This window comes from Vanacampus margaritifer, chromosome 15, assembly GCF_051991255.1.
Source record: "Vanacampus margaritifer isolate UIUO_Vmar chromosome 15, RoL_Vmar_1.0, whole genome shotgun sequence".
Lineage (NCBI taxonomy): Eukaryota > Metazoa > Chordata > Actinopteri > Syngnathiformes > Syngnathidae > Vanacampus > Vanacampus margaritifer.
This window is the reverse complement of record NC_135446.1, coordinates 10968462-10989930: the sequence shown is the minus strand read 5'-3', so window position 1 is coordinate 10989930 and position 21469 is coordinate 10968462. Positions and strand designations below refer to the sequence as shown.

General features: G+C 38.9%; 1 protein-coding gene across 1 annotated transcript in view; it reads left to right on the top strand.

Annotated features, from left to right (window-relative positions):
• Positions 1–18633, top strand: part of large1 (LARGE xylosyl- and glucuronyltransferase 1) — an 83849-nt gene extending 65216 nt beyond the window's left edge. The window contains exons 7-15 of the mRNA XM_077544931.1: positions 14–118; positions 4538–4650; positions 8491–8616; positions 9498–9653; positions 11419–11582; positions 13538–13816; positions 13895–14041; positions 14141–14336; positions 16133–18633. Of these exons, the coding sequence (XP_077401057.1) occupies positions 14–118; positions 4538–4650; positions 8491–8616; positions 9498–9653; positions 11419–11582; positions 13538–13816; positions 13895–14041; positions 14141–14336; positions 16133–16330 (1484 nt within the window). The 3' untranslated portion in view covers positions 16331–18633. The remainder of the gene's footprint in view (positions 1–13; positions 119–4537; positions 4651–8490; positions 8617–9497; positions 9654–11418; positions 11583–13537; positions 13817–13894; positions 14042–14140; positions 14337–16132) is intronic.
• The last annotated feature ends 2836 nt before the right edge of the window (positions 18634–21469 follow it).

Sequence of the window (21469 nt, the reverse complement as noted above, 5' to 3'; positions counted from 1 at the left end):
GTGCTTCTTTCAGGCCAGCAGGTTCTTGGTCTGGTGGAGAACCAAAGTGACTGGTACCTCGGAAACCTGTGGAAGAACCACCGGCCATGGCCTGCCCTGGGTCGAGGCTTCAACACTGGTGAGTACCAAGTTCACTTAGATTTTCACTGCTGGTGCTGCAGTTGCGATTTTTTTTTTCAGATTTTTTTTTTTGTTTTTGTTTTTTTTCAGATTTTTTTTTTTGATTTTTTTTTTCAGATTATTTTTTCAGATTTTTTTTTCAGATTTTTTTGGGATTTTTTTTCAGATTTTTTTTTTCAGATTTTTTTTTCCTTCTTTATAGCACTTATAGTGCTTTTGTTATATTTAACAACAGACTAGCATAAGCCACTGACTGTGCTACTAGTCTCATATTCCGTAAACTATTTTGAGGCATTAGTGCGTCCATGTTGTTAATATGAAAACACGTCATTGCAGATGAATGGACTTCAAGCTATAATTGTCATTACGCAGTCGGTTCAAGCAATCTGTGTATTTTGATGATGCTTACGTTTGTCATATAGATGGCACTCGGTTTGGCACATATCAGATACGCGCCAGATTTGTATCCACATTTGTAGGAGACCTGATTCCGATGTGGAGAAATCCAATTCTGTATTTGTACTAGAAATAGACTGATATGGTTTTCTCGGGACCGATACCGATTAAAAGTAGTCAAGGACGCCGATAACCAATATTTAAAGCCGATATTCATTTTCACTAAAAGGGAAAATATTGGCATCAAAATTTGAAAAAAAAAATACAAACTCCAACTCTTATTTTGGGGGGGAAATTTTAAGCACATGTTTATTTAATCATTTTTAGGGTTCATAAAATATAGTCTTAGTCTTTGTTTTAAAAATCTAAAAAAAAGTTCGAGGATTTCCAAGGGGCAGTAGCATGTTATCAAAAGTTAAATAAAAACTTAAACAATTGGTTTCTACAGTAAATAAAGTATTCCAAATTTTCAAAATATCTGAAGTATTACATTTTTACTTATCTTAGTTTTAATTTCAAACAATGCAGAGAATTCCCAAGGTCATCAGCATCTCTGAACATTTTAATAATAAGTTCCCTGAAGTTAACACTTTTTTTTAAAATGGATGTATTTATCGGCCATGTGATTCTTCAAAATGGCCGATGCCGATATTCGTCAAAATGCTGTATATCGGCGCCGAAAATCTGCATCTAAATTACCTATTATATGACAAAATGTAATGCTATTAAAAGCCATCCTTTAAAAAAAATGCATTAAACATTAATTTTTCACACTTTAAAATGTCTTCTTTTTTTTTCTTTTTTTACACATGCTTACACTGTTATATTAAAGGCTGTTGCCAAATCAATATTAGTTACAAATTTGAATTGGCAACATTGATTTTTAAACCACATCCTCCTTGGATAACCTTTGTTTCCACCTTGGCACGGTCTACTTTTGTTAATAATAAGCATCATAAAAGTGAGCTGCAGCAAAGCCTTCCATAAAGAGCACCAAGTGTAACGGAACAAAAACAATAAAGTGTTTGTTTGGGGAGCTTTGTAAATAAAAATAGAACGTGCCGGGACTGATCGCATCTTTAAAAATAAAATAAAATGACGACTCTAATTATGGAGTTAGTAGCGCTAAACGTGTCACTTCGCGTGATGGAATAAAGTACCAGCGGATATCTGGAGATCACAACTCATCTATTTCCTTCTTTATCTCTTGAGTTCAAGATTAGCATTCACGGGCGCTGCCGCAATGTATTTACCTCAAATATACAATGGAGAGAAGAAAGTGCTGTTTGAGCTTGTATTAGTCCAGCACTCTAGCCTTTTCTTTAAAAAAAAAGGTAAAAGTTATGTACTGTACCGTATTATGATCAAACTGGGATACTTTCTAGTACCTTTCGAGAGCTCCTTGTGCAAGTGCAAAACCGCACCGAGAGCCGAAATGATGAGTCATGCTGCAACACGCCTCATAAAAGCCGCTGTGAAAATGTTGTCATTCCAAAGCTGTTACAAGGTGACAACAAGGGCGTCTTATTTATTGCAAATTACAATTTTTTTTTTTTAATTTACAGTTCAACCCAGAATTATTCATACCCTTTTTGGGGTGGATTGTTATTTGGGTATCATTTTGTCGTTGTAAAGAAAGTGTCAAAAGACACCCTGTTAAGAGAATGTGAATGTGTGTCCAAAATGATTCGAACCCTTGGCATCTTCTACCACCTCCAAAAAATTATTATCTTTTTAAAACAGCTTTCTCAAATGGATTGATTGCAGCTGAAATGATTATTTTTCTAGATGGAGCCACACTTTGAAATGTATATTTGATTGTCCACCCAGATAGCACCCATTTTACTAATAAAAATGACTTATCTCAAAATGACGTATTTAGTAGGGGTGGGAATCTTTGAAAGTCTTTTTCGGTCTGCGTATCGATTCAGAATCGATTTTCGGTTAAGAAAGATTTTTGATTCCAAAATAATTTGATTGACAATGATTTTTGCTTCAATCTATAGCTGTGCAAGGAATTGTAATGATCTACTCCAGTATGACTCGCTAATGCTAATTAGCGCGCTAGTCGTGGCACTTTTATCACTCAAAAGAACGGCTCCACGCTGGGGGGAAAAAAAACTTTTATTGGAATAACTTGATGGTGACTTTTTCCTTCTACTCTCTTAATGTGGCTCCAACTAAACAGTGTATCAGACCGCGTGGAACCACACTGCCCCTCAGTGGCCAAACCGGGTACAACATGAACAGAGCTCCCAATAAAGGCACACACAGACAAATAAAGGCAAGACGGTATAAAATAATTTAAATAAAATTGATTTGGGGACATTTAGAATCGATTCTGAATCGTACTAAATGAGAATCGTGATTCTTATGAAAATCGATTTTTTTGGGGCACACCCCTAGTATTTAGGGTATCTTTAGAGCGCATTTACTTTTTTTTTTTTTTTTAAATATAGAGTAATTAATTTGTACAGTAATTGCTTATAAAGGCAGACATCTCTCGAGCAACAATCGTGCCCTTGAACCAACATCTAATCTTCCGATTGAGTGGGTCTTCATGACTGGCTAATCTTTCGATTAAGCTTTCAAGTTTTGGACGGAACTGGGGAGCAGAACGGCTGTTTTGTAAAGCACAGAAAAGTGACTCCAAGACTCCAGTCCAGCTGCGGTCGGTCTGCTGTGCGGCTTCGTCCGTAGCAGCAGATAGAGCACAGCAGGAAATGAAAAATGGTTGGTTTGCTCCAATCTTATCCCCCTTGAAAATTGGCTGCCTAATTTTATTTGTAGCTGCCAGTAAGATTTATTTTATTAGCAAGGGAAGTGAGAAGTTTCCGACTTTCTCCAAGTGTTCCCTTTTAGTTTTGGGACAGTTTCCTTCAATGATTTGTGTTTCTCCACAGATTTTAGCATATTTTCTGCATGTCTGTTTGCGGATATTATCTCGGTAAACACAAGGCGTGTGATTCAGAGCCTCGTGAATGGGACTTTATCTCGCTCTCTTGTTTTTTTAACCCATTCACTGCCATTGACGGCTATAGACGTCAACAATTCATTTGAACTATTTCTATTAGTTTAACATTTTCCCCACTTTTGTTGAGTTTTTTTTGTTGTTAAGTATGAAAAACTAGGGAAAAAAATATTGTACATTTAGAGCAGATATAAAATGTATGATTAATCGTGAGTTAACTAGTGAAGTCATGCATTTATTATGAAAAAATTTATGAAAAGTTTTAATAATCTAAGTATTTTTAATTATTAGTTTTTATTCATCTTTTCTTTTTTAAAGAAAAGATTATTAAAAATTAGGGGCGTCAGGCGATTAGTTTTTTAAATCATAATTAATCGCATGACTTTTCACAATTAACTCATTCACTGCCATTGACGGTTGTAGACGTCAAATATTTATAATATTTGAACTATTTCTATTAGTTTAACATTTTTGTCGACTTTTGTTAATAAGAGTATAAAAACTTAGAATTTTTTTATTGTACATTTAGAAAAGATATAAAATTTGTGATTAATCGGGAGTTAACTCGTGAAGTCATGCAATTAATTAGGATAAAAATTTTAAATCGCCTCACGCTCCTAATTTTTAAATAATCTTTTCTTTTCTTTTTCATCGCGTCAGGCGATTACATTTTTTAAAATTGTAATTAATCGTATGACTTCAATAGTTAACTCACGATTAATCATGAATTTTATATCAGTTCTTAATGTACAATAAAAAAAATTCTAGGTTTTCATACACTTAACAAAAGTGGAAAAAATGTTAAACTAATGGAAATAGTTCAAATGAATTTTGACGTCAATAGCCGTCAATGGCAGTGAATGAGTTAATCCCAAATTTTATATCTCTTCTAAATGTACAATAAAAGAATTCTAGGTTTTCATACTCTTGTTAACAAAAGTGGGAAAAATGTTAAACTAATAGAAATAGTTGAAATGATTTTTTGACGTCTATAGCCGTCCTTGGCAGTGAATGAGTTAAGATGCCATATCAAAGGTGTGTACTTTACAGGGGTGATTTTGCTGCTCCTCGATCGACTGCGAAAGCTACGATGGGAGCAGATGTGGAGGCTGACTGCCGAGCGGGAATTAATGAGCATGCTGTCTACTTCGTTGGCAGACCAGGTACAACGCAAACATCCCCGCTTCACTTTACATTTTCATACGCTGGTGTCGCTTTTCCAGGTCAAATGCAATCCATTTCAAAGCAATTGTTCCGACGGTGCGAGCGACCTGACTCTCCGTACATGACGTTCCATTTTCTGTTCAATTGATTATGTTACCAATTTTACATCATTAGGAAACTTGCTTTTGCAGTGGTCAAATCAATCAAAAGTCCATTTTTTTATTCAAGTAAGAATATATATTTTTTAATTTCAGTAAGTACTGAGCAAGTTCTTACTTATCATTTCTTTAAAGGAACAATGTGTAGGAACGTTTGCCATCTAGTGGTGAACTAATAGAATGCAACGTGCATTTTGAAGCATGCGTGCTCCGGTGCCTTAGAGAGACCACATAAGTTTGTCTCCTTCTGGTATCCGTAGCAGAAAGATGGCAACAAAACAGGTCAGCCTGCTAAAGCCGTGGCGCGACTTATGTATTACTGATTACTGATTACTGATTACTCGACCTACGATTATATATTTTTTTTAAATTGTACGCTGATGTGATTTTTTTGCATATTATTTAAATTAATAGTGGGTTTTAAAATAAATGAAAACATTGAAAAATTTTATCAGACCATAGGTGTCGAATGGACTACAATTTTAAGTAGGAATGTCAACTATTGCCCACTAAAACAATAATGAATTCAATCTTTACCAACTTATTAATTCAGCCACGAAGAAGTGTCTTAAACTCTGTTTGAACTTGTCCAAAAAAAATCGGACTTCTCACAAGCAAGGTTATTTTAGTTAACATAACGAAAAAACTATAAAATTCAACAACAACAAAATAGTTAACGAAATAAAATAAAAAACGGGGGAAAAAAATAACTCAAACTACATTTTACGTATACGTTAAATGCGTCCACTAGATGGAGCTTACTTAACCAATATTGATCCACATATCATGCGCACTGTCGGTTTTTGAGAAGAATAAGGCTTTTGGGTGTGCCTTATAGTGCGGAAAATATGGTTAGCATTTATTAAATAAGTAAAACTAATAAAAACTAAAAGAACCACACCAAACTAATTAAAACTAACTACATTTAAAAAAAGAAAACTCAAAACGAAATAAAAACTAACTCAAATGAAAATTCCAAAACTATAATAACCTTGCTCACAAGACATTTTTTTATCAGTTTGTTTTTTACTTTTGAGGCATACTTTTTTCCAAAATGATTTTTTTTCTACTCCAATTGGTGCCACTTTTGTTGTGTGTCTTCTAGGAGTGTGCCAAAAAATCGATTCTCATAAGAATCGTGATTCTCATTTAGTACGATTCAAAATTGATTTTAAATGTCCCAAAATCGATTTCATTTAAATTATTTCATACTGTCTTCCCTTTACTTATGTGCGCCTTTAATAGGAGCGCTGTTCATGTTGTACCCGATTTGGCCACTGAGGGGCAGTGTGTTTCCACACGGTCTGATACACTGTTAAGTTGTAGAGAGTAGAAGGAAAAAGTCACAATCAAGTTATTCCAATTAAAGTTGTTTTTTTTCAGCGTGGAGTTTTTCTTTTGGGTGATAAAAGTGCCGCGAGTAGCGCGCTAATTAGCATTAGCGAGTCAGACTGGAGTAGATCATTACGATTCCTTGAACATCGATAAATTGAAGCAAAAATCGTTCTTAATCGAAAATCGTTTTTGAATCGGATCGCAGACCCACAAATCGGAATCGAATCGAATCGTGAGACATTCAAAGATTCCCACCCCTGGTGTCTTCCACTGTAATTAACAAAAAAAAAATGTAAATGACCTTTTCAGTCACATTAGCATGAAAATGTGTTAATTAATTCTTAGCTCCAAAGTTCACAGACTTCCACCAACACTGCTGCAATGCCAATGCAGCACTCGAACCAACATGAAGGGAGTGCCCTACCCCCCCCCCCCCCCCCCCCACTCCCCATTTAATTTGTCAAAATAAAATGGGCTTGAACTTTTCCTCTACAAGTCCAAGTAATGTTTCCATTTTTGTGCACCGCGCTTTGAAGACAGCTTTCCTTTACAGTACATGAAGAAAAATGAGCACTAAAAGGGTTTTTGCGTTGTGACATTTGGCTGAGACGAGCTCGGCTCCGGCCAGACGGATTTACATTTCATTTAACAATCGTCCAAGACGCGCTCCGTATGGACGTTTACTGGAGCGCGGCCAGAACGCGCTGGACCGCGCCTTTGCCGCCATTGTGGCGACATCTGGCCAACAGTAGTGACACGTTGCCACGCTGTGACAACTTCACACCCCCCGACAATCATGTCAACGCCACAGCGCCGTTCACAATAGTCGACCCTGGTCTCGCTGAAAAGGGCGCGTGGGCGGGAAACAGGGTGACATCGTGCAATGTTCGCCGCCAAAAAATTCAACAAAGAGGAACTGCAGCGCTGCATCTGCTTAACTGTTGCGGGTCAAAGGGTCAAAATGTCATAAATCAGACCGCCATTTTCACGTGTCTGGAACGAGGCGACCCCGTCATGGTAAAACGCAGCCCATTTCTCATTTATGGCTTTTTCACGCTGAGCAGCCTGGCAGCCACGCGGCGCCGTCGCATATTTCGTCAGGGCGTTCGAGCCGGACCTTGGCCAAGGATCTCCCGCATTATCCGCGAGCCATCGGCGCTCATCTCGATGAGTGGTACGTTTATGAGATTTTAATTAAACCTTCATTAAGTAAAGTCCCGCAAGGTATGCAGTTTGGAAAATGAACAGGGAGGGAGGGGGTTGGAGGCAGGGGGGTCCGGAATCATTTGAGCATTCCATCTGCCTTCCACCGTATGAGCCACTCCGATGGTCTGTCAAGCCCTCTTTATCGCGCCATTTATTACGCGGTTATTGAGCTTTTATGTCTCCCATTATAGGCAGTTGCGGTGGCCGTCGCCAACTGTTGCCATGTGAGCCGGAAGATCTTGCGCATTTATCTGAATTTATTTAATTGGCGCATCAATTTAAAAAAACATGATGGCTTAAGTTAGAAGCAAGAATGCAGCATTTTGACGATACCTGATATTCTACATTTCTAAACTATTAGAAACAAAAGGCGCAACGTATGAAGTCAATACCCACGACATGAGACGTGGCTAAATTATTCACACATGCTGAAATTGAAAATGCTTTGTAAATCTTCTGAGATGGAATTCAATAAATATTTGAGCCTCAGGCTGAACCTGAATAATTATATGCCTGCTTTCAATATATGTGACGTCCTTTACATTCAGTCTCAGATCCATTTTCCTCCTGATTTCTTATCCAGGGAAATAAATAAACGAATCTGAATGTGATTAATATTCGGTCTAGATGCACTAATTGTGGCAAAGTAAAGCCTGCATAATGACCAAACATTGGAGTTTTGGGGCTTTATTAACATAACCGCATGATTGACATCAAAAATGCAAGCTACAAAATCCTTGATTTGTCAACATTTGTTATAAATGGGGTCGCCTCTGAAAATTTGAGTAGGGCTCCCCCTGCTGGAATTTTCATTTCAACTTTCTGCGTTTAAGAGTGTGTATATGTGACCCTGGTTTAGAATTTAGTTTTTAGTACAAAGTTCCAATGTTTGAGGCCAAAATGATTGTTTGGGGGTGAATAAAAGTCAAGACTCTTCCAACCATGCATTTAATCTTTATTTGTGAACCTGAAGAGACAAACTGTTAATGGCCAATAATTGTCTAACATGTCTTGGCAAAATGAAGAATTAAAACGCCGTGTCATCATTCATCACTACTGGCTACAAGGTCAGGTTAGCCTTTATGATAACGGGGAAGAAGAAAAAAAAATCTCAATTAAAGTTTGTGTGTGCGTGTGCAGGATATCTTCAATGCTGTGATCAAACAGAACCCGTTCCTGGTTCACCAGCTGGCCTGCTTCTGGAACGTTCAGCTGTCTGACCACACCCGCTCGGAGAAGTGCTACAAAGACGTGTCGGACCTCAAGGTGACGGACGCTGACCGACGTAGCGCCACGTGTCGGGGACACTTGATGCTAATGTTAGCTTAGGCTACATTTTGCAATCAAGCAAATATAAGATTTTTTTTTCATACTTTTAAAAATGTGTTCAACTCTATCTACAGTTACCACAGGAACAGAATTGGTGATCGTTCCACGCTTCTTATTATTTTCCATATTATTAGGCACAGATCAAACGAATCTGCCCTCAAAGCTCAGAGCGGTGCTAAATGTTAACTCATTCACTGCCATTGACGGCTATAGACGTCAAAAATTCATTTGAACTATTTCTATTAGTTAAAAAAAAAATTCCACTTTTGTTAACAAGAGTGTGAAAACCTAGAATTTTTTTTATTGTACATAGATATAAAATTTGTGATTAATCGTGAGTTAACTAGTGAAGTCATGCGATTAATTACAATTAACATTTTAATCGCCTGACGCCCCTAATTATTAATTTTTTATCATCTTTTCTCTTTTTTTTAAAAAATCACGTCAGGTGAACAAAAAATGTCATTGTAATTAATCACATGACTTCAATAATTAACTCACGATTAATCACAAATTTTATATCTGTTCTAAATGTACAATTATTATTTTTTTTAGGTTTTCATACTCTTATTAACAAAACTGGAAACCTAATAGAAATAGTTCAAATGAATTTTTGACGTCTATAGCCGTCAATGGCAGTGAATGAGTTAATATAATGCCTTGAGGCACAAATGAGGTCAAATCACAGCACTGGATTGACCTAATTTACATATGTTTGGAATCATCCCATTTGCAGTATTACGTACTTTATGTAACTTTATGTTGGAATGCAAATGACGTCCTCATATTAATTTTTTTCGTTCTCCTTTTCTGCGCAGGTGATCCACTGGAACTCCCCGAAGAAACTAAGAGTCAAGAACAAGCACGTGGAGTTCTTCCGTAATCTCTACCTAACCTTCCTGGAGTACGACGGCAACCTGCTGCGCCGGGAGCTGTTCGGCTGTCCCAGCGAGGCCGATCACAACAGCGAGAATGTGAGTAACCGGCACCACAATCGAAATGCAAGCGTCTTCTTGTTGTTGCCGAGCTGGCGACTGCTGGCTTGACTGAATTCATGAATGTATTAGTGAAAAAAGGAAGCTGGGTCACTCTTTAGTACGTGTCATGTTTTTATGCATAAGCCAGCTCCCGGATCGTTCGTGTCGGTGGCGCTCAAGGGTTTGTTGGTTTTGAGGACGGTTGATTAGGGACGATACGCGTAGCGGTAATCATCTGCTTTCTTCTCTGTCGCCATGATTGTCTCATATTCATCAAGTAGCCTCTAGTTTTTTTGTTTTGTTTTTTTTTTTTCCTCCTGTCCCCCCCCCCCCCCCCAAAAAAAAAAAAAAGTATTTTGCCCCACTTTTCCAATGAGAAATATTAGGGGGCTTTTCCACCGCTGGAACTTTTGGAGAACTTTTCAAATGATATTGGTAAAATTCAGTTTGCACGTTTTTCCACCAACAACAATTTCCGGGGTCATTAAATTCCCCAGGGGGCATCCGAATACTATCTCAGCAGCAGGGTCTTGCTGAGCCAGGCTGGAACTTAGAGGGGGGGCGGGGCGGGCTGCACTTATGGAGGACCAAAACTGCCAAAATTGAAAATAAATGACTAAATAAATGACTAAAAGTGGAAATAAAAACGGATAGAAAAAATATAATTCGAAAATTATATAAAAAAATATATATATATATAAATTAAAATTACATTTATGCATAAATAAATAAAAGTAAAAAAAAAAAAATGAAATTCAAAAAATAAATATAAAAATATTCAAAATAAATACTAAAATATCAATGAATAGATAAAAACGCTCTGCTCTCACATTTATTTATTTCATGCTGCAGACGCTCTGCCATAGGGGGCGGTCCTAAGCGTGTCTTGGGTTGGACTCCGCCGTTGCAAACCACCTTTCATTGGTCTAGTGAGCGGCTTCGGTGAACAAGGACGCCTCGCTGGCTTACATGGAGAGCTCCAGCCAAACTGCCGCAATATATCGGCGTCGTCATGTCACATCAAGGAGCACATCTGTTAAAAAAGTCAAGTTGATTTCCATTTGTGCAGTTCTAGCACCCCCTGGTGGCTAGTTTTTTCATGCTGTTTAGTTTTCACAAGGCATGTTTTGGCCCTTCTATGTTTAAAATCCACGCTAATGGTCAGATGAAGGGGAACGCAATATGCTTGTGAACCGAGTAAATATGTGGACGAACTCAATGTGTGCGTTAGCAAGTAAGTGCGTCAACATTTTTTCAATATTTTTAAATATATTATATATTTTTTATATATAATATTTATAATATATTTTTCATTACTGTAACGTACTAAAGCACAATATTGTGGTTTTTTTTTTAATATGAGTTTTTTTTACAATAATGTGACCTTTTTTTGTATCGCCAACTTCCCCACAATATCGTGATAATTATCGTATCGCAACCTTCATATCGTGATAATATCGCATCGTGATATTTGGATATCGTTGTCTGTACGTGTGACAGTCCATCTGTCTATCCATTAGTCCATATAGGTTAGCCATCAAAAAGATTTCAGCTGCCATTTGAAGGATAAATGACTCCATAGTGCTGCTTTATATTTTCTCATCCTTGTATATGAAAGCGTGCATATGGGCAATATGGGGAGAAAAAAAAAGTTCAAAGTAAACCATCGTGATGCTTTAAAAGTCCTCATAGCTTTTTTTTTTTTTGCGACAAGAAGTGTCATCGAAGCTTCAAGTGTACCATTTATTTCCTCCCCTCGCAGCTCCAGAAGACGCTGTCCGAGCTGGATGAAGACGACCCGTGCTACGAGTTCCGCCGCGAGCGCTTCACCGTGCACAGAACGCACCTCTACTTCCTCCACTACGAGTACGAAGTCACCCCCGACAACGCTGACGTCACGTTGGTGGCGCAGCTCTCCATGGACAGGTGATGTTTCACACAAACGCGTCCTGCAACTGATACCTCGGGCTCGGAAATCTGCTGCTCGAAGCATTCCCGCATATGTTATTGAGTTTATTCTTACTTATTATCGCATTTTATTCTCCTCATTTTTTTGCCGTGCAATAACTCCTACATAATATATCCGATTCACGCCGTTCAAATTTCAACTTGCTTCAAAAATTCACGCCTCCCGGGGTATTTATCATCTGATTCCACATTACTTACATTACAGTATTGGCACAATTTAACGTTAAATATCAACTTTTCCCCATTCATTTTCAATGGGACTGACATTGAACTTTGAACAACTGACCATCATTAACAGCTGTCTTATACTGCTCAGTGGCGCATTTCGTAAATTGCCTTGTCCGGAAACCAGGAGGTCGCGGGTTCGAATCCCACCTCCAACTGTATCATGCAAATATATCAACACAGCAATTATGCTAACGTATATAAATGTATACCAACTGACAATTTTTTTTTTGCTTTTTTCCATTGGATATCATTCGTTCCAGTTTTCCATCTAAATGAATGGAGGGCACTTTCAGATACCAATTTTGCATAAAAATTTCAACTTGCTTCAAAAATTCACGCCTCCCAGGTTCAAGTGTTGTTTTTATTCATTTATCTTTCAACTACAATTAAAACTTTGTAATTTTCACATAATTTATCTTTCAATTTACTTCATGAGAATTCAGCCTAGCATTCAGCTATTAGCATCCAATTTAGCATTCAGCTATTAGCATCCAACTTAGCATTCAGCTATTAGCATTCAGCTTCCAGCATTCCCACGGAATTTCTGCAGGAATTGCACTTAGTTTAGTTAAATGAAAAAAGGTTTCAAAATAAATACATAAAATATATAACACTTGTCGTTGGCGCCCTCGTGTGGTATGTGAAATAATTACTGTTAAGTACAGTTGCATTGAATCTTTAAGAAGTGTTTGTTTTGTAACATTAACTCATTCGCTCCCTTCCATTTTCCTGGAACCAATCCCATACACTCCCGGCTGTTTTACTGGATTTTGACTGATTTTGCAAGGCCCAGAGAATATTGTGTTATATTGCTATAAAATCATGGAACCTACCAAAAGAAAGATTAGAGTCTCTTTTTTCAGCAGGGAAAAAAAAAGTATATTTCCATCTGTTTCTGTTTTGCAGCAATTAGAATTAGAACATAGCTAAGTGTCATCATTATTCACTTTTTTCAACATGGCCCCTGGTTGATCTCTTTTGCTCTGCTGCCACCTGCTGGCCATTTGTGTAGTAACTACCGTTCTTTGCAGTCGAGAGGCTGCATTGAAGCCTTCTGTATGCTCTAGCATATAAAAGCATGAAAAGTACATCTTTGGGAGACTTGAAACATTAAAATAGAACGTATTTATACGTTTTTGGTAGCAAATGAGTTAATGTAGGTACAATTTCAATTTCACTTAATGTGTTAATGTTAACATGTAACCATGCATAAAGTTGAATATCCTTTTGCATGCCGTTTTGGCTCAGAGCCCCTCCCTCAAATGAGTCAAGAACACCCTCCAGTAAATCACAAACCTGTGTTTTAATCAGGCTTTGGTTGGAAGTATTGACAAAAAAACAACATTGTTGCACACTCAGCAGGAAAAAAAAGAAGAAAAAAAGGCACAATGTCAGAATATGAATTGTTGGCTCACTGGAGCAGGAAGCATAGAGGGGCTACAGAAAGAAGACAGATGGACACGTTTGGTTGAACAAATAAGATGCTTTGGAATTGATATGAAATATAGATGAGAGCGAGAGTTTTCAACAAGAACAACAAAAGTGACTGACTGACACCGTGGGTTAACAAATGGATGCTTATTATGTCAATGCAAACGCTTTGACAGGAGCGAACGGAATGTCATCTTCCCATTCGTAATAACGGGAACGTTTTCGTTATCTGCCTGCGTGGTCTGCCCGCTTAGACTCCAGATGTTGGAGGCCATCTGCAAGCACTGGGAAGGCCCCATCAGTTTGGCCCTGTACCTGTCGGACGCCGAGGCCCAGCAGTTCCTGCGCTACGCTCAGGGCTCCGAGGTGCTCATGGGCCGAGGGAACGTCGGTTACCACATCGTCTACAAAGAAGGACAATTCTACCCGGTCAACCTGTTGCGCAACGTCGCCATGCGACACGTCAACACACCTTACATGTTCCTGTCGGACATTGATTTCTTGCCCATGTACGGCCTCTACGAGTATCTCAGGTTAGAGGAACGCTTGCGATCATCAATTTGGTGCTTTGTCGGTTTGCTAATCATGCCAGCCTTTATGCGTATTGACAGGAAGTCAGTCGTGCAACTTGACATGGCCAACACCAAGAAAGGGCTGGTGGTGCCTGCGTTTGAGACGCTGCGCTATCGCCTCTCCTACCCAAAATCCAAAGCCGAGCTGCTTTCTCAGCTGGACATGGGAACGCTTTTTACCTTCAGGTAACATTAGCCGAGTCGCACTTGTTCACATTAAAACATTTCAATTTCCATGACGACAAACCAGCATGTTGACGTTTGTTATGACGTCACACTCGCCAGGTATCATGTGTGGACCAAAGGCCACGCGCCCACGAACTTTGCCAAATGGCGGACGGCCACCACGCCCTACAGGGTGGAGTGGGAGGCCGACTTTGAGCCGTACGTCATGGTGAGGCGGGACAGCCCCGAGTACGACCGCCGCTTCGTGGGCTTCGGCTGGAACAAGGTGGCGCACATCATGGAGCTGGATGCGCAGGTGAAACACGCACACCCTCACTTCCGCTAGCTCATTGCTAACTGCTTAAGATGTTAGCTTGACTAGCTAATCATTTGCAGGCTGGATTAGGGGTGGGGCGGGGGGGTCTAGTGGTCTCCAGTCACACCACAAAAAAGTCACTTGGTTCGTTGCTAGTTGCTTTTATTTAATAAATGTTATAATTTATGCTTTACTTACTACTATAAAATACAAAATAATAATAATAAATAAAATGCTAATGCTACAAATGGGCAATATCAAAAACATGATCAGGATACACAATTTAAAAAATTAAAAAAGAGAGATCAAAGTTCAGCGACAGTCCCCACCCCCCAGGGAATCATAATGGCCGCACGCCGCCAACACCCATCCGTCCTATCCGACAGGCACCAGGAAGTAGCCTGCCACCTCACAAATACAAATACGACAATCGACGATTTACTGTCTGTCTTTTGTTAGCAGTTTGGTCTCGGGGGACGTCTGCTTCCTGTTGAGTGACATACCACTTGTATAATCGTTGGGAAATGATGACTTTTTCACAGAGCTATGTATAGGTCTTTTTTTTTAAAAATTTTTATAAAAGCCTTACTATAAATGGTCGTTTTAAGGCACTATACATTGTCGTTTAAAAACATAAAGAATGCTTTACACACAAAAAATCAGCCTTACAATGCCATGGTTGTGGCCAATTTTTTTAAATAACACCTTACTACTAAAAAAATAAATGCCTTATTATACGTGGTCTTCTTTTTAAAATAAATGTCTTACCATACATGGTCATGTTTTTAGAAATGTTTTACTACCTGTGGTTATTAAGAAAAAAGATGTCAGTTACTATAAATGGTCATTGAAAAAAATTACTATATATCGTCTATATATCGTATATCGTATATATAACGCCTTACTTACTATATATACATGGTTGTTTAAAAAAAAAATGTTAAAAGCCTTTCCTAACATGGTGGGTGTTTTTTACACTTATGAGAGAATAAATGGCAATGTTAGTCTTACAGGCTACATTAACTCATTCACTGCCATTGACGGCTTTAAACATCAAAAATTCATTTGAACTATTTCTATTGGTTTAGCATTTTCTGCCACTTTTGTTAACAAGAGTATGAAAACCTAGAAATACATTTTTATTTAGAACAGATATAAAATTTGCGACTAATCGTGAGTTATCTAGTGAAGTCATGCGATTAATTAATCACCTGACGAGATGATTATTAAAAATTAGGGGCATCAGGCGATTAAATTTTTTAATTGTAATTAATCGCATGACTTCAAATTTTATATCTGTTCTAAACGTACAATAAAATAAATTCTAGGTTTTCATACTCTTGTTAAAAGTAGGGGGAAAAAAAGTTAAACTAATAGAAATAGTTCAAATGATTTTTTGACGTTTATAATCGTCAATGGCAGTGAATGAGTTAAATGGGATGTGAAATTAAAATAAGTGTTGGTAATCTGCAAAGGATGAATCGAGGCATCCTGGCTCAAGTTTAACGATGATAACATTTACACATAAATATTTGTTTTGAGTGTTTTGTGAAGAAAATCACAACAAATTCCACAAACCAGAAGAGTGCACTTACTCTGGCTTCCTCCCATTTTCTAAAGCACGCTCAAGCGTAGTTGAGTGGACCGCACCTCACGCCCAAAATCATCCGGGATAAACTCCATCTTAGCCGCAACCCTAACAATGACACGTCGTCCTATAGAAAATGGACGTCCCAACTTATACAACACTAATAAGAAGTTGAAACCTTGTTTTTATTTCCCCCCTCTCGCCACAGGAATACGAATTTGTGGTCTTACCCAATGCGTACATGATCCACATGCCGCACGCGCCCAGCTTCGACATCACCAAGTTCCGCTCCAACAAGCAGTACCGGGTCTGCCTCAAGACCCTCAAGGAGGAGTTCCAGCAGAACATGTCGCGGCGCTACGGATTCGCCGCCCTTAAGTACATGACTGCCGAAAACAACAGCTAGCCACTGCGGGCCCTCGCGCCCCCGTCCCCCACCCCCAAGGCCGCGACTGACTGTACTGACTCGGTAAGCAATTGAGGGGGGGCGCGAGGGTACGAGGCACGGCACGGAAAAGACGAGTGTGGACCTGACTCGGACCTTCCTCAAAAACCTTAATTGTGATGTGTACGGATCGGAGCTTTCGCCGCCGGATCCGGGAATTTGTCGCCTCCGCTCGGATGTGGCATAAGCGAGGTATGCATGTGTGCGAATGTACACAGGTGCGTGCGTGCGTGCGTGCGTGCGTGTCGGTCCAGGAAATGGAGGAAGTGACAGCCTTGCGTCCATTCACTTTGCACACCGTGGTCACCATCCAAGTGCCGGCACCGCACGTCAAAAGCATTTTTCGGCATCGCGGCGGTGAGACAAGTCGGGAAGGATCGAGACGAGTGAAGCCGGCCGGCCAATCAACTGCGGGTACCAATCACAATCCATCCTCCTCATTTGAATAAGCAAGGAAAATGGTGGCCGAGTGTACGTGTACTCCAATGTCATGCGTGTGTGTGAGAATTTTCAACCCAAGCCGCTATTTTTCAGAACAAACACCGTTCAACTGCTTTCCACTCTTTCACCCTTGCCTCTTGTTTGATGACATGTTAGTACTAATGCTTTTTTTTTTTTTAAGTCTTTCTCTGTCCTTCTGCTACATCGTTAGTTTAGAGCAGGGGTGCTCAAGTTGGGTCCTCGAGAGCCCCTTTCCAGCCCGTTTTCCGTGTTTCCCTCCTGAATCTAATGATCAGCTAATCAGCAAGCTTTGCGCAAGCCTGATAACGATCCTGATCACGAATCAGGTGTGTTGGATAGGAGCTCCCGAGGACCGAACTTGAGCACCCCTGATTTAAAGGCATAAAAGGGTATGAAAACAAGCTTAAATACTTCTGAAGTCTTTACAGAATTTGGACACAATCTAATGCGATCCAATTTAGAGTCTGCCAGCAGACAGTTAGTGCTCATGTTTGATTTGTTTCACTATTAATTTAATTATGTGTTTATTCCTGTGTGTAGAGCATATCTGTTATTTGATCTTGTTTTAAGATAGGGGTGTCAAAATTAGTGTTAATTTTGAGTTAATTTAAAGTTCCTTTAACACCACTAATTATTTTAACGCGCGATTAATGACCGCCCCTTACTAAGAAAGTCTGTATTGGGGGAATTCTAGTTGCAACGCAGCAGACACGTCTACGTCAAAATTTAGCAGTAATAAATGTAATAATTCGCTGAAGCAATCCCCTTCACTCCCGGCTATTTTACTGGATTTTGACTGATTTTGCAAGGCCCACAGAATATTCTGTTCTATTGCTATAAAAACATGGAACCTACCAAAAGAAAGATTAGAGTCTCTTTTTTCAACAGGAAAAAAAAAGTATGTTTCTATCTGTTTCCGTTTTGCAGCAATTAGCATTAGAATACAGCTTTTTCATCATTATTCACAAATCCATTTAAAACAGTGGGTAAAAGAGCTTTTTGCAACATGGCCCTGGTTAATCTCTTATACTCTGCTGCCACTTGCTGGCCGTTTTTGTAATAACTATCATGGCTTCAAGCGTTCTCTTCATTTCAGAGGCTGCATCAAAGCCTTCTGTATGCTCTAGCATAATTTTTTTATTATTTTTTTTTTTTAACGTTTTTGGGACCATGGTAATATTTAAAATAGAACGTATTTATACGTGTTTGGGAGCAAATGAGTTGATATGAAAATAAAAATGCACTGAGCTGTCACCAATGTCTTACAAATGCAATGATGCCATCTAGTGGCAGAAAAATGACCAACACAAATCAATATCACACTACATTACAGTACATCTTCTTAATTTTTACTCAGTTCTATGAATTATTATGAAATGAGTGTATCAATGACTAAAAGCTGCAGCCATATTTCTATTTTTTTTATTATTCCCACTTTTATATTAGCAAGAGTATGAAAACTTTAAAAATTGTACATTTATTCATACATTTAGAACAGATATAAAATTTGCGATTAATCGTGATTTAAGTCATGCGATTAATTACATTTTTTTTTTTTTATTGTTAATTGCCTGACACCCCTATTTTAAACCCTTTTATTTTTAAGTGTTGTTAAACTAGAGGCCACTGTCCCCACTTTTTTCCCCCTCTCATTCACCAGAGAAGAAGATGCAGGTGTGTGTATCTGTACCGTATGTCGTGTGCGTGTGTGTGTGTGCGCGCGCGTGAGAAAAATTGTATGTGTGTGACGTGAAGGGGATTGCTGACTGATGCTGCTACCTGAATAAAAGTGTCAAACAGTGGCTTGCCTTGGACCGCTTTTGTCGCTGTTGTCATGGAAATGCTCTTTGAAACGTTTCTCACTCGCTCGCCCAATCGGACTCTTTGCATCTTCACATATTTTGAAATGACATTCAAGTTGAGATTTTGCATCATGGCAAATGTCGTTGTATTGTGTTATGCAAAATGGAGTGCCACTTTTGGGGTTCTTTGCGACCCACTTTGTCATCCTTTTGTAGCTCACATTCAGCTACTCATTTACTATTCACAGCCCTCAAAGTCCAACCCCTATATAAGAACTTTATATTTAGAATTCAGCCCAGTTCATCATCTCCCTGGTGCCTCCCAGTCCCCAGAAGGGCTGTCCCTTACTGTATCCTCTTTTAATGTAAGTCCCACAACACTCTTCTTTTATCGGCCTCTTAAAGCAATTGCAAGGGTGGGGAACCTTTTTTTTCTCTTTTGGTCATTTGTGAGCTCATTTTGAGCTCTGAGGTTTTATTAGGCACTCTGAAAATGGCTTTGTTTCTTAGTTAGGCCATGGCTCAGCAACCTTTTTGAAACTGTGAGCTACTTCTTGGATACGGGTTCATTTGAAGGGATGCGGTTCGATACTTGTGAAATAACACATTTGCGTAATATTCGTTGGTATCATTCATCTGTGTGAAGAAATTCGTGTTTAATGATTTCTCACAAAAATGATTTAACAGGTATCAATATGTAACACTTGAAGTCACGTCAAAAGAGACAAGAGAAAATGATGATATCTGCAACATTCCTCGGAAGTTACAATGTCCATAATGCCCATGTGCACCATGTTGGTAGGTCTAGGCTGAATAAATTGCCAATTTGGGGACTTTTGTTTTTATATTTTTCCTGGTGAAAATTGAGATTTGCTGTAAAAACATCAAAATTGGCCATTTTGTGGTACTTTGAGATGTTTCAGGGATACAGTGAAACTAGAGAGTTTGTCAGTCCACTCTTACATAAATATTTATCCCTCAAAGTCAGTTTCACGCAGCAATGTGAAGTTCGGGACATTGGGGTTTGAATTAGCCATTTTGAGGTGTCCCTCAAAAGTGTCATTTAGTCCCGTTGCTGTCAAATTTGAACTTAACTAAACATTAGAACGTGGGAAAAATGTCATTTTTGTCTCCTTCACTCACATCCATTTTCCCACGAAGCAATCCCCTTCGCTCCCGGCTGTTTTACTGGATTTTGACTTTTGCAAGGCTCACAGAATATTGTGTTCTATTGCTATAAAAACATGGAACCTACCAAAAGGAACATTAAAGTCTCTTCTTTCATCAGGAAAAAAAAAAGTATATTTCTATTTCTTTCCGTTTTGCAGCAATTAGCATTAGAATATAGCTAAATTTCATCATTATTCACAAATCTATTTAGAATTGCGAGTAATTGATGTTTTTTCAACATGGCCTTAGTTCATCTCTTTTGCTCTGCTGCCACCTGCTGGCCGTTTGTATAATAACTACCATTTCTTCAACTGTTCTTTGCAGTTGAGAGCCTGCATCAAAGCCTTCTGGATGCTGTAGCATAAAAAAAAACGTATAATTAGGTCTTTGGGACACTTAAAATATTTAAAATAGAACGTAATAATATGTTTACTTCCAATACTTTGGGAGCAGATGAGCTAAAAGCAGCCTCACAAAATTAGTCTGCTCAATTGGCTTATTGTTAGCATTAGCATGATCTAACATTAGCGCACCATTTAGCTTGAAGGTTGGCATTTTTGTCGCTCAGCTCTCTGCCTTTTTACTCCTTGACGCCTTATCTTATCATCGCTCTTTGTACTTGGAGCCCTTTTTTTCCCCCGTTCATTTTTCCTTTTTTTTTTTTTTAAGCTAATGTAGCTGTTATCTTTTTACACAGAAGCCCTGAAAGCCACAGAAAAAGTGTGGGAGTTGTCTGTTCCATCCAGAAGATCATCTGTGAGGTCAGGGCACGAGTGGGATTCAATTCAAATTCAATTGCCCAAAATGTGAAGAAGGGTGCCGCCAGGAAAATCCGCAACCAAGAGAAAGTCAAGTGTGAACCACAAGGAAGTAATAATTCATGTTACCATTCACTATCTTTCACCATTCAGCATAAAAGCGTAAAACACTACAAAAGGCACCCCATCCATCACATCTCCAAGCTAAAGACACGTCTGCTTAGATGTTTAATGCGGTGGTCTCTGGTGGCCCCAGCAGGACCCCCCCACCCCCAAACACCCCACGCCGCCCTCCATCATCTCTGCCTCAGGCCAGCTGCAGTTTGAAGTCGCTCATCAAACGCTAATCACTGTGGATTTCGTTAGCTCTTTACAGGGGAAACGTATTTCGTTTATTAAAGCCCCCACCCCACCCCAATGCTACAATTTGAGTACAGTAGAGCCGCCGGTTCTTAAAAATGCACACTTGCACTTGTTTACACAAAAAAAATAATGAGAAATGTTTTGGTTCTTAAGCAAGTTGAATGGTTGAATCTTGGGACTTACTGACACCTAGCGGTTTTGTTCTGTATAGCTTCTGTAGGAGCCATTTGTTGCTAATTTGCTTATGAAATGAACCAAAAATGGTATTTGTATTTTCAGCAAACTCATCCCGCTGTGCTGTCCAGCATTTTCTTTACAAAGAATCTCATCACAGCTGGTAGTAAGACAAACATCATAATGAATTGATCCAGACTACAAAATAAATAAGAACAGTTTTTGAATTTATTGTTTTCCATGAAATTTAGGTTGTGATCTAGTTTCGCATTATTATTATCATGAACATTGTGTCGGAAACGCTGACAGCTCCTGGAATCAAACGCACCTTTGTGCACTTAAAGAAACGACAGATTTGTGCAAAGCGGGCA